Source organism: Mytilus trossulus, chromosome 2, assembly GCF_036588685.1.
Source record: "Mytilus trossulus isolate FHL-02 chromosome 2, PNRI_Mtr1.1.1.hap1, whole genome shotgun sequence".
Lineage (NCBI taxonomy): Eukaryota > Metazoa > Mollusca > Bivalvia > Mytilida > Mytilidae > Mytilus > Mytilus trossulus.
The window spans coordinates 58,831,407-58,848,790 of NC_086374.1; the positions used below are offsets into that span (position 1 = coordinate 58,831,407).

General features: G+C 32.4%; 1 protein-coding gene across 2 annotated transcripts; it reads right to left on the bottom strand.

Annotated features, from left to right (window-relative positions):
- Nucleotides 1-8,749: 8,749 nt before the first annotated feature.
- Nucleotides 8,750-16,885, bottom strand: LOC134705274 (D-beta-hydroxybutyrate dehydrogenase, mitochondrial-like). Of its 2 annotated transcripts, XM_063564024.1 has the most exons (7): nt 16,764-16,885; nt 16,514-16,606; nt 13,575-13,769; nt 12,383-12,535; nt 11,051-11,244; nt 9,586-9,837; nt 8,750-8,976 (listed from the first exon to the last, which is right to left on the bottom strand). In XM_063564024.1, exons 2-7 carry the CDS (start codon nt 16,581-16,583, stop codon nt 8,875-8,877), a joined length of 966 nt encoding a protein of 321 aa, XP_063420094.1. In that variant the 5' UTR covers nt 16,584-16,606; nt 16,764-16,885; the 3' UTR covers nt 8,750-8,874. The 2 variants fall into 2 exon arrangements, with proteins under 2 accessions (XP_063420094.1, XP_063420093.1); XM_063564023.1 differs by lacking the exon at nt 16,764-16,885 and having other exon boundaries at nt 16,514-16,753.
- Between the last annotated feature and the right edge of the window lie 499 nt (nt 16,886-17,384).

A 17,384-nucleotide genomic window follows, 5' to 3' on the forward strand; every position in this document is an offset into this window, starting at 1 on the left:
CATTCCAATTTTCGTCAAAAGTAAAATTCCAAAAATACTGAACTCAGAGGAAAATCTAATTGGAAAGTCCATAGTCACATGGCAAAATCGAATGACAAAACACGTCAAAACGAATGGACAAGAACTGTCATATTCCTGACTTGGTACAGGCATTTTTCAAATGTAAAAAATGATGGATTAAACCTGGTTTTATAGCGCTAAACCTCTCACTTTGATTACAGTCTCGTCAAATTGCGTTTTATTTACAATGATTTATTAAAATGATGCAACTATATAAAATTAGTCATTCAATAATTCGAGCGTGATGGTCTTAACTAAAAAAACAAAAACGTTGAGGATGGTCGTAACTCTTTATTAAATAAGACCGAATAAGGCAAGTCAAGAGTTTTAACCGTTTATTTTATTATATGAATATATTATATGTTGTATTTGTGATTTCTTATTTTGTTTTTACATACAACGTATAATAAAGTTATTTCAATCCGTGTAACACTTATCAATTCAAAATTTTAAAAACGTTTTTAAATATTAGTTGTTGGAAGTTTTATTAAAGTTTGATTTCAAATTTCAATTTTTTTTAAAATGTTTTGGACCGAATAAGGAAGTTCAAGAGTTTTAAACGTGTCTTTAGCTATATGAATATATTATATTGTATATGTGTGAAGTTGTTTTCACCAAATAATAAAAACTAAAACGGGTGAAGAGAGGGGTACCTTTCAAGTGCGTAACGGAAGAAAATTTTAACGACTCGAACGAAAGAATATAAAATGAAATTAACAGTCAATGTTACTTTAAATATTATGTATAACATTAACCAAGAGGCAAAAAGTTGTAAGCGGTTAAATTCATAAACAATGTTAATTATAAAACTTTGAATTTTTCTAAAAACTAAGGATTTTCTTACCCCAGGAGTAGATTACCTTAGCCGTATTTGGCACATCTTTATGGAATTTTGGGTCCTCAATGCTCTTCAACTTTGTATTTATTTGGCTTTTTTAACTATTTTGATCTGAGCGTCACTGATGAGTCTTATGTAGACGAAACGCGCGTCTGGCGTATAAAATTATAATCCTGGTACTTTTGATAACTATTTACACCACTGGGTCGATGCCACTGCTGGTGGACGTTTCGTCCCCGAGGGTATCACCAGCCCAGTATCAGCACTTCGGTGTTGACATGAATATCAATTATATGGTCATTGTTATAAATTTTCTGTTTATAAAACTTTGAATTTTTCTAAAAACTAAAGATTTCTTACCCCAGGAGTAGATTACCTTAGCCGTATTTGGCACAACTTTATGGAATTTTGGGTCCTCAATGCTCTTCAACTTTGTATTTATTTGGCTTTTTTAACTATTTTGATCTGAGCGTCACTGATGAATCTTATGTAGACGAAACGCGCGTCTGGCGTATAAAATTATAATCCTGGTACTTTTGATAACTATTAATTTCTCAAAAGTAAAGAATTCATTTTGAAACAAGAAACACAACTCTGGTTATTCTTCGTTAGGAATAAAAAAAAAGAAAAAGCATGAAATGTATCAAATCATTTTTAATTGCAAAATAAATGATTTTAAGAAAAGGCTTTTATTTAACAAATTGGATATCACATAAAATAATAGTATTCTTTTTTTTTTTTTTTTTTTTAGATTTTGCATCTATTGAAAAGATAAACTTTTTTAAAAACTATTTGAGTATGTACCTTCCAGGTGAATTTTTTGTTTTCATCTACAATTTAAAATTGATACATTAAGTCGAAAGAGCATTATTAAGGAATCAAAATAAGCTAAATATATTGATAGGTTATGGAGGTCGTTAACGAGACTAGACCATACCCAGGTCCGTACCTGAATTAAAGAAAATACGCTTTATTTTTAGCCTGTTTTGTTTTAGAAGTCGTATTGTTTTTTGTTTAATTAAGGTGATTATAAAGTGCACAGTTATGTCCAATGATGAAGTTCATGTATGATTATTACTCGAGGTTATAGCAAATCCTGAAAACAACTATTGGTTCCATGCCAAATTGCCTTCGTTGGAATTATGCAAACATCCCATAGAGCAAATAACACGGATGATTAATATCACAGCCGTGTTTTAAGAGACACTTACATGCAGGTCATAAATTAATTTCTTGAATGAAATCAAATTGGTAACTACGGATGGGTGCCGTTGAAGTCCACAGGAGTTTTGAGCGATAAGTTCTTGACATGGGATGTAATACTGAATCCATGGAGTTGCAATGAACCTTGTGTTGGCTTCGAACGTAGGAGGTTGTTGGTGTCTATTCACAATGAACTTAAAAATGGAATCAAATACATGTATGCGTAGCTTGTAGCCAGGATAATATTAAAAGATAGAACTGGTCTTTTAAAGCTGAATACATTCATACCATATAAACATATAACATACACATTATTTTCAACCTGCATATGTATTTGATAGTTGCAGCAGTACATTTAGTTCTAACCTTGTAATATTATCTTGGTTACAATCTTGTATTTAATCTTACTTTTAAATTCAGCTTGTGTAGCAGTGTAAAATATATATCAACAATATTCATACGTATGAGATTAACACAATGTTCATTGCGACATCATGGATTCGTTTTTCATTCCGTACCAATACTTCGAACTAATATCAATGATATACCACACTATATGATCGTTATATAATCGATAGAAAATTAAAACAACACGTCAAAAAGTCCAGGACTCCGAAGTGGATTTGTGGATTTAATTGCATCATGAACGACCAAAAGCCGTCCATTTGTTTAAATGTAAGTTCGTCCAAATCCTCCAGTTACGACCATCTTGGGTCGGTTACGACTATCATCCAAAATACTATAGTTGAATTTACGATCATCACACATTTTTTAATGACTTTTTAACGAAAATTGGAATAATTTTATGCATCAAATTTGGTTTCAATATCAACGCACTCACGATAAGTGTATATGAGACAAGCGGTTTGGCTCAAATGAACCCTTTACTGCACAAAAATCGGAAAAGAAAAACTTATTCCTAGAGTTCTCTCCGATTTTCAGATGGTCGTAACGTAAAGTTACGACCATCCGCTTACCACCAGTGATTATTCAAAGACAAACGATGAAAATTAAATCCTTAACGTTAATTTTTATTCGTAACAGCTGCACACCAAGTGTCTCTAAGTGACAATTAGTAGAATTCATTCATATAGTTATTCTCCTACAATTATATTCTACAAGTCCAAGACGATGGACAAACACCATGAAAGAACAAGAAATATCATAGTCATCTATTGATGTGTATATCTAAACTAGGGATGTCAACTAGTACTCGAGTACTGGAATATCGGTCGGCAGCACTGAGTAACGAATACTAAAATGATACCCGACTAATCGGTGTTCTATTAGAATTTTGTTGCTTTTCAAAGCTTTAACAAATAATATTTTTATTGAGAAAATTGAATACTAATTAAAATTAACCTAAATTAAAATGCATTTCGGGTGTTTTGGTTTAATTGTCATACATATTCTATTTGAGAACAGAGGTAGGTTTTGAACAAGAGCACCTTTCCTAAGGTTACACTTTTATCTGATCTTAGTCATTCCCCAATTTCTGTAGCGTAAGAGCAAATATTTTCATCAACAGGACTGTTACCGACTTTGACTCTGGCTTTTATATGTTTTCGACATGTTACCTTTTTTATCGTTGGACATTCTTGTACTCGATCGAGCAAAAGCAAAGTAAATAAGACGTAAATTCAAGAATTCAATCGGTAAAATTTAAAGGGACATTTTACTGTTTAATGCTTTCCATACATAACTAAATTATCAGAAAGCAACTAAACTTGTGATCTCACTTATATTGGTAGATCGTAATTGACCGAGTACCAGAATATCTAACCATACAGTAGGAAAACTGTCGAAAAACATATAAATTCCGGAGTGAAAGATCTGTACTATGATGACAGACTATTACGTAACAAAGTCGTAACGAGAAATCGTCTCGTCCCTGGCATAGTTAACAAATTATATTTCTTAATAAGCAAATCCGTTGCACCATCTGTCGACCCTCAGAAAATGATTATAATTATGCATCATTAAGTTGATCACATTTGTTGATCGTTAAATGTGTTGTTTACGGTTCCTAAATACTGTTGGCTGAGTAAATATTTTTCTAAAAATCTGATTTTATATCAATTAATTGATTAAATAATTACCAGGTAACTTAATTGATGCTATTAGTAAATCTGCTATAGAACTATTAACTCGTCCTAGGTAATAATTTAGGGGGAAGTCCGTGAGATAACACCCACAATACATAAAATGGGTATAATTTTGTGTTTCCATTTCGTAACTGTGGGGTTTTTTTTCGAGCGAGAACTCGAGTATACATTCCAAATCTAAACTAATAACATACTACAACTAACATTATATAATTCAAAAACCTATATAATACAACATATAACAATAAAAATATAGGGAAAAAAATGTATCTATCTATAACCTTTAATTGGGGGAAGTCACTTTTACAAAAATCTTCCTAAAATTAACAACAATTTTACCTTTTATTCCAAAAATAATCTCTTAACTTAAGGATGCGTTTGATACTTACAACAGAGTGTCGGGTGCGATAGATACCTGCAGCAGCGTGACAGCTGTAGTGGATAACAACAGCGGATTCTAGCTTGCAGTGGGTACCAGCAGCACGATTTTATAGATTATTCAGTTGTTACAATATGCATGATAAAACTAAATATGAATCATAAATCAAAGTCAAATCCAACATGCTATGATAGTAAATATGGGTCGCATGGTCTTCACCATCTAGTAATAACTTAATATTACAAGAAAATGTCATAAGAATAAAAGTTTGTCAACTAATGCTCTAAATTAAGATATTCAAATGCATTCAACAATCATCATTGTGATCTTTTAGTGTGAACAAGCATCTCCTGCTTTCCTGCTTTGGCATCAGTTCATTTGTAACGAATGTAACAGTCTGAAAACCACCTGCCTATAAGTTTTAATAAAAGAGGAACGAAAGATACCAGAGGGACAGTCAAACTCATAAATCAAATAAACTGACAACGCCGTTGCTAAAAATGAAAAGGACAAACAGACAAACAATAGTACACCTGACACATGACACAACATAAAAAACTAAAGACTAAACAACACGAACCCCATCATGACCGTCGACACCACATGTAGCGGTATATATATATAGCTGCTTCTATAAGAACGGAGTGACCACCAAATTTTACAGTATTATAGCTAAAGTTTCGAATAGTTGTTGCAATGTGGAAATGATTGTGTCCCTACTTTAAGGGCATACGATACAGTTTTGTTCTCGTATTTGCATTGTGATACAAATTCCCATATAGACAAAGGAGTAGGTCCGGTAAGACCTCTTTTTGGCCCCAAAATATAACAGTTTTACAAAATTGTTAAAACGTAAACTTTTAGTTATCTATTGGACAGTTGGATACTTCAGCTACATAAATATGGGCTGTTTTTGACAATGCAATGCACATATGTCGGGTTGTAGCACCATTAAGTCATGCTAAATTACTGAAATCATCAAAATTCTATCATTTTAGTTAAATTTCAGACGGTTTCTGGGTAAAACGAAAGTGGCCGCATTGGTGTTCATCCATAATATTGAAATGTCAGTTGTATTTTATGATAATACATAACATATATAAAGGTTGTGGATGAACACGGATGCGGCCACTTTCAATTTTGACAAAAGCCATCTGAAAAGTGACGTTTTTTGGCATATTTGAGAGATTTTTTCATATTTGAGCTTGAATCGGATCGTTTTTAATGACTAAATCAGTGAAAATCTTTTACATAAACTAATTGAATCAATTGAAATAGACACTAAAGTATTTAAAAAGTGGTCAAAATCTTTCGTCAGATGAAACTGAAATTTGAGGCCAAAATGAGTCCTTACCAGACCTTCTCCTTTTTTCCCAACAGCGAACGTTCAGATCACCTTTATTGAGCATTTACATAATTGTTTTCTAAACTTAAAAACCCAAAAAATTATCCCCACGAACTTACTTTTGGATACAAAACCACGACATTTTAATTCCACGAAAATTAATGTTTATACATATTTTAATGTATCTGTGAAGTACACCAAAGTAAACACAGAGTGGCCATGCTGATGTATCTAATGGGGGATATGTCCATGGGAGAAAGATGATATGCCCCGCTTGCATATAATATTATAAAGGAATATTAATCAAGCAGGGTAAAAGTGACACAACCCAAATTTGTACTTAATCTGTTTTTTGTGGTAATAATCATTATGTATAAGTCTCATAACATTTGCTGGAGTCAAACTTAAGGAAGAAAGCAAAAACGGAATATTCAGCCTTTTTTCATTTGTGAAGGGGCATATCCTTCTAGCCGGGTAAAAGTGAGGTTACCAATATTAAACTTTATCCGTGGTTGGTGGTAATAAGCATTATTTAAGTAAGCTTCATAACATTTTGTTGTGGCAAACTTACGTTAAACTGGAGGAAACTCATATTACAATATTTGTTTTTTTGTCTATGCTAAGCAAACGAACAAGCTTATATATATAAAATAAAAACTAGTTTATCTCGAATACGATAAGGCATGATTGATCTAATAATTTCTACATTGCTTACGTTACCTTGAAATGTGAAGGACTAAGTTTATTGTAAAATTTTCTATAACCCATATATTCTGGTACAAGTTTCAAGTACAATTTTGTTTTTTTTATTTTTAAAAGACTTAAACAGGGCTATGTAAATAGAAAAAAATATTATTAAGCACCTTTAACAAAATAACAATTAATGCAGTACACATTATAGGTAGTTAATTCCAAATTCCAGGGCTTGCATTTCCCATATATGATTCCAAGTTTTTGACCTACGTAAGTAAGGACGGACGGACGGACGATCAGACGATCAATAGTAAAACTTAATTACCCAACCGCCACGCCGGGGGGGGGGGGGGGGGGTAAAAAACAGGGCAAAATTACATGAAAGACACACAGTAAAACAACAGGTAATATCTCATGACGACATTTTCAAAAAAAGTACAGTAATTTAGGCTGTAGAACATAAAATCTACGTTCTCCAATACTCAAGTAAGCTTAATTTGGTTTATATAATTATTACCAAGAACAAATCAATAACATAATTAAGTGATATCTTACTTAAAAATAAGGAAAGGGTCTTTCAGAAGCATTAAAAATTCAGGACATCCAATAACATTGAATAGAATCATTATGTAAATATTAATGGAGCTTAGGCAATGTAGTTTTCATTTTGAATGTGGAGGTGATTTTTATAACCGCTTGTGATATTTTGTGTATATCGAATTAAGTAAATCCGAGTTGCAACATAGCAGAGGACGACGTAGATAGTTTTCTAAATACAAATACTGTTTTATCACAACGGTTTTCGTGAAAGATCCATCATCAATAAGTATTGTTTTCTCGAGCTTAGCATGATGAACTTAAACTTTTTTTTATTCTTTGAAATATATTTTAAATCAGAAATGTAAGTGAGTGAGTGTATTTTGCTCTCTAAACGTCATGAAATGTGCTGAATTTTAAAACGAGTCGTTTCCGGTCGGATAAATGTAATGTTTCGTAATGTAAAAGTTCGATGGTTCGGGTAGTGATAATGCCATGCTGCCAGTCGTTAAAAACTCCTTTGTAACAACTTTTTATGTCAAAGAGGTGTGTGTCTATCCAACTTGCCCTCATTTTCAAATGACAGTACAAATTGTTTGACCTTCATCAAAAGCAACCCACTGCGACGAGTCTGCCATTTAAATAAAGTGTATTCTTGTCCTGGACGTACATTTGATATTTTCCATTAAACAAACACCAATTTCTACTACTATATAAATTTGATAAATTTCGTACGACTCTTTTCGTCTTCAGTGTTTTGGAAATGTAAAAATAATTTTGGCATTTGAAATTGACATAGCACATGTTTTGATTTAAGCAATTTATTTTTATAACTCATCTTGTTTCTTTCCTTTCAACACGACATTTAGCTTGACTTGCAGCTCTTATATGATAATGGAAACATTGACAAGAAGTCAGCCAAAATTTCAAGTCAAGTATAATACTGCATTGTGAATAATGTGCCACCTGTTTTGTTCATTTTTCAATTGAATGGTTCGATTTTAATTTGTTTGTTGTTGTTTTTTTTCCATTGTTTTTAAAAAGAATCGTTGAACTTAAATTATTCGATCAGATCTGTGGGCGCTTCGGTCCATAATACAACGCTGATATATTCTACTGTAACAGTAAGTGAACATGCTTTAGATTTGTACACACCACGTCTTTTTTTTTCTTCATGTGAACAGAATTTTATCTTCAACTTTCTGCTGTAAGTCAACTTGTATAGATACACATTTGGTAAACATTACTTATATATTTTACCTTGATATTTTGGTATATGGATTTTGTTTGTGATGTATCTTGGATTAATGATACACTATTGTCTTAATAGTTATCAAAGGCACCATGATTATTATTCAATACGCCCGACGCGAGTATCTTCTACATAAGACTCATCAGTGACGCTAAGATCAAAATAGTTATAAAGCCAAACAAGTACAAAGTCTTAACTGTTTTAGCACGGAACTTTGTAAAATTCACACAATCATTCATGTGCGTACTAACAGGAATAAAACGAAAACATTGCTAGTTAAAAAAAACTGAGACGCACCCATAACAACAAACAAAAATATTTTAAGAGAAGATTGGAATTGTGTCAATATATCTATTTATTTGATGATATCTATCTATATTCATATATCAAATACGTTATAATTATCGTCGTGTATAATAGTTTCTATAAACATCATCCCTTACAACAGCATATGTATACAGACTATTTGGTTTGTTCAGCTATGGATTTATAACATCCTGAATGACGGCTTATGATAAAATCTGAGATGAATTCTGGCAAATATGGATTGAAGATTGGATAAAGCTGTAAAATAAAAGAAGAAAAAACTTAACAAGCGGGTAACCACGGATTAAAACGACATGTGTTTGTGTATATCTACTTCAGTACTGGCTAATAGGACAGAAACATAATCGATAATGGTGAAAAGTTAAATCACAAAAATACTGAACTCCGAGTAAAATTCAATCGTAAAGTCCCTAATAAAATGTCAAAATCAAATGACAAAACACATCAAACGAATGGACAACAACTGCCATAATCCTGACTTTGGTACAGGCATTTTCAAATGTAAAAAAAATGGTGGATTAAACCTGGTTTTACATCGCTAAACCTCTCACTTTCACGAAAGTTGATATATTTTATTGAAACAAATATTGTGTCTTACGTTCAATATAATTGAAGTAAAGTTATAAAATAGATTTGAGGTTGGTTGTTTTTTTCGCACCTTTATGTTGTGTTTCAGTTTTAAACATGATAAATTGAAAAAAAATATGACTTAATAATTATACATAACTAGCATATATTACTGTTTATTTGGGTTGCATATCAAAAAGTAGTCCATTTTCTTATGTTCAGCAAGTGCTTTTAAGATAAATACCAGCTAACACCACATCTTTAAATTTATTAACTTACAGCAAAAACGTCATACAAGCCAGTTCCGCCTGGAACAAGATACCGTGGTTTAGGTCGAATATTAACTAAAGCATCAACCATGGCATCCATTATAGGAACGAGAACTTTCTCTGCATTTGCTTCCTTGTAGTCGGCGTTGAACTCTAAGAACATCTTGTATACCAAGTAAGCATACTTTTCACCATAGGTTTCTTTCACTTCCGGCGTAGATCCATTCCACATATCATCAACATATTTTTTCAACTGCTTACACTATAAAAAATAAACTCAAATTCAAGTGTGTTGATTTTCATCATGTTAAACCTGTTTTGTATTGAAAGTAAATATTTCTGTTCGGTTAAAATACACTAAATTAACTCACATCTTTGAATAAAATATAATGCATACGAACTTTGTATACTATTTAGATTTATTTGTTATGAAACATGGTTACCCTTCATGTTTGGTCGTGTTTTGTGTGTGTCCTGTTGCTTTTTAAAATATTTCGATTTTGGATAATACATGTAATTTCTCAAGAATTCGTGTCATTTCATAACCTTGCCAGTTTGTATATTTCATTTTTGAGCCGTGTGTTTATTTAGACTGCTAATATTTGTAAACGTTGTGTGGCGTTTGTTGTAGATTTATAAACGCTAAATACAAAAGTAGAAACAGATACATCGTTTTATTAGAGTTTACTGACCCTGTTTGAACTTACAATAATGCATGCACATGTTGTTGGTAAACAGACTTTTTACAAACGTAAAAACAAATACATCGTTTAATCAGGGTGAAGTTAGAAACAAACTGTAGACGCATTTTTAGCGAGTGCATAGTTTGGTTAACTTTGCAAACGCATGTTAGAAACAAATGATCAAAACATGTGCGCGCTTAGCCGTTTGCATCGTTTGTGTTAGAAAGAAATGCACCCTATGTTAGGATCAAAACCTTGATGACTATCTAATCAGGAAATTATTTCAATGTTGCATAATTATTGAGACAAGCATTATTGCATTGGTAAGTTTCACTGATTGTAACTGAAAGTTTGAACATTTATAATTCCGTGACATACGATGACGTCACGAATATGAGTATCAAAATCCGCACGGTGCAGTTTTGTAAGTCTTAATTGGTGCATTTTTCTTTTATCTTGGTATTATTCTAAACACCTTTTTTGTTTCGGAATTATAAATTAATGATGATTTCAACAAAACAAATTATTGAAGTGTAAACCTGGTCAAAACTCTCACAATCTGATGTGAAAATTAGGCTGGCCCTTACGAATTTATATCACAAACCCTTGCAGGCCCGTACTCAGGAATTTCCAAGAGGGGGTGTATTTAGACTCACGAACTTGACTTTACCAGTCACAATTCGAACAGAACGTTGACTTCAACAGTGCTTATTTATTTCAAGGGGAGGGGTCGTCCGAACCCTCGAACCCCCCCCCCCCCCCCCCCCTGGCTACGGGTATGCCTTGACTTACCACTTCATCAGACGTAAATCCAGTAGCGTGGGAAAATGCTCCAGGCTCTATCATAGAAACGCCGACGCCAAACTTTGCCATTTCTAATCGTAAGGAATCCGTCATGGTCTCTATTCCATGTTTAGTAATAACATAGTTTGAACGACCTGGCCATGGAAATCTCCCCATTACACTGGATACATTCACAATTCTACCTATTAAAAAGAAATTAATATATGTCAAACAATTTTACGAAGTAAAATATCAAAATTACCGAACCCCAATGAAAATCCAAAGAATACTTTATCAAATTGCCAAAAAAAGCCAAAAGATCAAAACATCAATTAAGCGAATGGAAAACAATTTTCATATTCCTGACTTGCATTTCCTTACGTAGTTAATGGCGAATGAAACTTGGTTTAATAGCTAGCTAAATCTTTCAATTGTATGGCAGTCGCGTAGTTTTGTTATGATAAGACATATTATGATAAAGAAATAAAAATGTCATGTCTTCAGCTTTTTCCTTTAGTTGTCTTGTTTGGTTGCTTTCTTCATGGCATTTGAAAATATTGACAATTTACAAATGCCGTTCATCCAACCATATGCAAACTCACATCATAGTTCATGAATGCAGGATTTGATTAATTGGCAAGCTATAATACCTTAGGTTTAGCTTGTTGGCTATTGATGATGAATTCCTTGATCAGGGAGGGTCAGATTCAATGTCTATGGAAAGTGGGGTTTAATTGTCCATAATAATGGTAAAATGTGATTTCTAACAACTTAACTCATGATTTATTTCTCCGTGAATCAAAGGTGGAGCTTTGTCCCCTGTGCCTCCTAAATGCGCCACCGGTCAGATCCAAGCGCTTATGAAGTACTTCTTAATTTATTTATTTTTTATTATCATGCCAAACTTTGGGGCATTGTGTTTTTCGGTCTGTGTGTCTGTTTGTTTGTCTGTTTGTCCGCGTTCGTCCGTTCGTCCTTCCGTCTGTTCGTCCGTTCGTTCTTCCGTTAGTCTGTCCCGCATAAGGTTACAGCTTTCAGTCAAGGTAAGTTTTGATGCAGTTGAGGTCCAATCAACTTAAAACTAAGTACACATGTTCCCTCTGATATGATATTTCTATTTGTAATGCCAATGTAAGAGTTTCGACCCTAATTCGTCCACTGAACGAAGAAAATAATAGTGTGAGTGCGTCATCCGTGTACTCTATGAATACATTCTTGCTTTTTATGAAGAAAAGTTGGGTTTGTTTATGAAGAAATGAATAATTCCGTACATGTTGATAATATATGTCTATTCAGAATTTGTTTTTTAAAGACATTTTTTAACGTGAAAATGGACCCTACCTTTAGATTTACGAATCATTGGTAGAAAGGCTTTGACGATTGCGATTTGACCGTTCAGATTAACTTCCTGACATTTTCTATAATGGTCTAGTAAACAGAACTCGATGTCTCCGGGTATACCAAATCCTGCATTGTTTATAACTCCCCATAAACCTGTAAAATATAAAGCGTTTTGATTCATGTGCGACTTTCATTCAATCAAAAATAATCATAAATTAAGTGCGATAGTTTATTTATTTTTTTAATTTAGGTAAGTGCAAGAGATCAAATTATGTGATTAAACAATGTAGAAAATTCAAATAAGACTACAGCTAGAAAACAAATATGTGGTCAGTTTCATTGGGTTGCTACCTCACTGACATATATATACCCAATATCTTGACAATACTATTCAAAGTTTATACTATCTACTACTGTTACCAAGGTTGGTGCAATGTCATGGTACGTAACAATTTTATATATTTATTTTCATGATATAGGTGGTATACTCATGTACACAACAGCGTTGCTAAAGAAAAATAATTTACTCTTCATAAATATTTACGTATACACATTTACAGACTATAAAACAATACGTAAAATTAGTCTTGATATCAAGGTTAGGACTGTAGAATTATTTTTTTCCTTGTGTAACAGGACTACAAAGTGCTTATACATGTAAATGTGAGAGTGTTTTAATGACAGAGTATGGGTTAGTGCACTTTGAAATGTTTCTCAGTAAACAATCTCAAGGTCATTTTATGTCTGCGTGTTTACAAACTACAAGTTCTGGTGGAGGAAAAAAACATTGTTTGGTTTTGTGCATATATAACATATATTTCCTGAATAACCTTCCTTAAGTCCGCTACAGTAACTGGTCAATAATTTGGAAATACATAAATATAAAACGCCTGAAAGTATAAAAACCAAAAGGACTAAATACCGATAATGCATTTATACAAAGTACATCTTGATCAGTCAAGCACTACTCTATATATGTTAGACTTCACACTGTTATTGACTAATCAGTCCCAGAGAGTACCATACCTAAGGTATATATATACTTCTATAGTGCAACAGGATCCGTATAGGTCTTTTTAGCTTTTGACCTATACCTCACGATTCCAAGTTTCAGTCTTACAAAATATTTCATAGACCATTACAAGTGTGGACACAGATAAGTGTGGATCGATATATTATAAACCAATATTACCTCCGGATGTTTTCTGTACACGATTCACAGCTTCTTGTATGTGCACAGAATTTGTTACATCTAACTGTACTAAGTGCAGATTTGGTAACTTTCTATCTTTTAATTTGTTTGCTCCTCTGCCATTTAAATCTAATACTCCCGCATACACTATAAAACCGTCTTTAGCTAGTCGAATAGAAATGAAGTGTCCAAAACCTATAAAATATGGAACAATAAATGGATGATGTCAAAGTATTTGATGTCTTATATCAAATGCCAATAAAAAAAACAATGTGAGCACACGCATGTGAAAAAAATACTCAATATAATTCAAGGACTGTAGATCACTTTTTAATTTTAAATAAAATGAACAATTCCAAACTGCAGATTTAATTCTAAAATATGAGAATGAAATTGAAATTGTAGATGAAGCAAAGAGAGTATATATATAGTAGCTGGTGCTGCTATTGACCCGAACGAGGATTACTTTTCATTATAATCATCTTGAAAGACACATGTTTGGGATATCGATAGTACGGATAAAAAGACCCTAAAATTATTCGTTAATTGTAGTTCGAAAACTTTAGTTGAAGGCGTGTTGATAACATTTATTCTCTAACAGCATTAAACAGCTTTGGTTCTGGCCGTTTCCACGCGATATATATATGCCTAGACTTAGATACTTGTGATGACGGAATCCTAAGCATCTTAGAGGATAAGAATTGTGCAAAAATTAACATGCTTGGGCAGTGAAAAATATTTGAAATATATACTGTGAATAAGTTAAGATTATTAGGAAATAAAGTTTATTTGTCAAAAATATCTAATCAGTCATGGTTACGGTCTATTTTTTCAGAGTAAGAAGTTAACCATCAAAATGCCAGCTGTATTAAGGGCATACGATACAATAGAGATTCCTTGTTGATTTTTTTCTTAAAATTTTGATAGGTCAATTTCAATGTGTACGTTTCAAATATGCAAAGAAACGTTACCATTACTAAACCGAACACTGTGGGTAACGTCTTATATGGACTCATCATTGTGTTGAATCAGAAATGTAAACGACACATTGGTCATATATTGCTGCAGAAAGCCTTGTATTCCTTTGATACAATTACATTCTGTACAAGATACATAAAATTTCAAAATCTCCGCTTAGATATTTTCTAAGTACATGGTGCCAAGGAAATATGCATTGATAACCAGACTTGAATTCAGACCAGACTTATTTGCTAAAACCTGTACTTTGACCTGTAATTGTTAAGTATGTGTCATTTGGTGGCTTGTGAAGGGTTGACGCATTTACAATCATACCTCATTTTCTTTTTTATATTGACATTTTTTTTTAGGGACTCATGTAAAAAGATGTGGTATGTCCAGTTAGACCACAATAGTAACAAAGCATTACTGCTGAGTAAAATTGTGTTTTATTAAATGTGTTTGTTCAAATTATGATTCGTTTAAAATTTATATGAACGTTTACATTTTTGATGTTTTACTATGAATCGAGTCTGATTGACATGACCATTTTTTACAAACAGGGAAATAAATGTTTTATTAGAATCTTTTATCTTTTACAAAGAATTGTTGTCATTCATCAGCAAAATGTTCAGGTGTTTGCAAATCGACCAGAAAAGACAAGATAAGATAGTACAACGAGTTGTACTGCCATACAATTAAGGCGTTTATGATAGAGACTGATCACTAACTTGACAATGTTGTATTATCGTCTGCGCGATCACTAACGTTATTGATGTGTAATCTTTGATGGATCTATGTTTTACGATAGTTAAAATTGAAAATGGAAATGGGGAATGTGTCAAAGAGACAACAACCCGACCATAGAAAAGACAACAGCAGAAGGTCACCAACAGGTCTTCAATGTAGCGAGAAATTCCTGCACCCGGAGGCGTCCTTCAGCTGGCCTCTTAACAAATATATACTAGTTCAGTGATAATAAACGCCATACTAATTTCCATATTGTACACAGAAACTAAAATAAAAATATTTTATAAAAAATGCCAGAGGCTCCTGACTTGGGACAGGCGCAAATAGTTGTACATTTTGTATGTAAAGTGTTATTTGTTGAGAAAAATAAGCATCTGTTACACACATATGAATATGTAGTTTATTGTTGTATATATGTACATTTTGTAGTTTATTTATTAAGTATATTCGTCCATAGCAAAGTCATTGAGATTTTGTAAAAATGTCAAATTATCTGAAAGTTTCTTTTTATGATCAGTGAATGTTTTGCATTTATATAATACCTTCTTTAAGTAAAATTTTAAGGGAAATAAATGTATTACGTAATTTTTTGTACCTTCACACTAATATCACGACGACTCTAAAAGAGACATTGACAATTGTACAACCGAAAGAGTGCAGCGTATCTATATACTATGTTTGCTGCATGTCTACCATATTGTATAGACAGTCAAGGTCGTTAAAAAGTCCCATCATCACCATATTGGTTTTTTGGTCATGCTTGAAAATGTAGATGGGGTTTACAGAATTGAGAATAATGAACAAACAATCTACAGGGGGAAAAAAATGACCAAAAACATAAAGACTATAGAATAACGATGTGCTAAAATACAAAGAATAGAAAATAAGAGAATAATGGGCATAAGAGTATACATAATAGAGAAAATGAGTTAATCCCATAGAGATATAGATATATATGGTAATTCCTTTCTCCCGTCTCATAGTAAAAAAGGACTTATATTTAGCGCTGTGGTGTGTTTATAATTATAAATACGCTGCCACGTCCTAAAAAAAAGTGCTCTTATCATCTGTTGTTAAATAATAATACTGCTTATCTATATATTTAAGAAAGACTACAGTATAGTTGTTTTTATACACAAAAAATACAATATTGTATAAAATGTATTATGGTAAATGCAGTTCTTCACCATAATAACCTGTCTCTTATAGTTGGTATATAATAATAGACATACCCGTATCGCATCCAGTAATGAGAACAGCTTTCTTATCCACAGGCAAAAGTTCTCTAAACTTTGGTTCCATATAACTGTACGTTATTTTCAATACTAATAAAGAAATAAGGTACACGTAATAATTAATGCAAATATTGATCGTCAAAAATGATAAGAAAAAAAACATAAGCATCCGATAAACTATAGTTATATTCATTTTAACGTCCGATATTGTTTGTCTTTCTCAAAACTTATGTATACTTATCTTTACATTTGTAAAGTCAAGGTCAATAGTGTGTATACAGTCAAACTTATATCTGCCACATTTCTACATGCTCTATTTCATTAGGATAAAATGTGATCTCCGACAAATACAAATGACCCTGTAGAGTGAGATGTATTGAATGCATAATAGTGGCACGGAATGACATTGACCAAGATAAAGAAAAACTATGATAATAGTAATAATTATATTGAAAACCTGGTCATTATCGTCAGGGGTATTTCCTCAGACAGTTATAATGACGGAGACGACGAAAAGAGTGAAGACTATAAGTGATAACTATAACATGTACATGTATAAGTCAATGCCATTCATTTAAATGCATTTTTTAGTATATGAATACAAATAAAGATTTCTTTAATTTTATAATTGACAAAACTATATGGTAAACAATTCAGCAACTTCAATATAAAATTTTCATCATTTTCAACAGAGAAACTACGCCCAACGGTCAGTTCACATGTAAAAGTTCGTGAACGACCGATTTTCTGGTCCGTTTATTTCTAAAAAAAAGATGGATGGATTATTTTTACACATGAATAAAGAATGTCGTGTCTTCCCTTTTCATTCAGAAAGCTTTTTCTTAAACTATAAGAAATAAAACGTTTT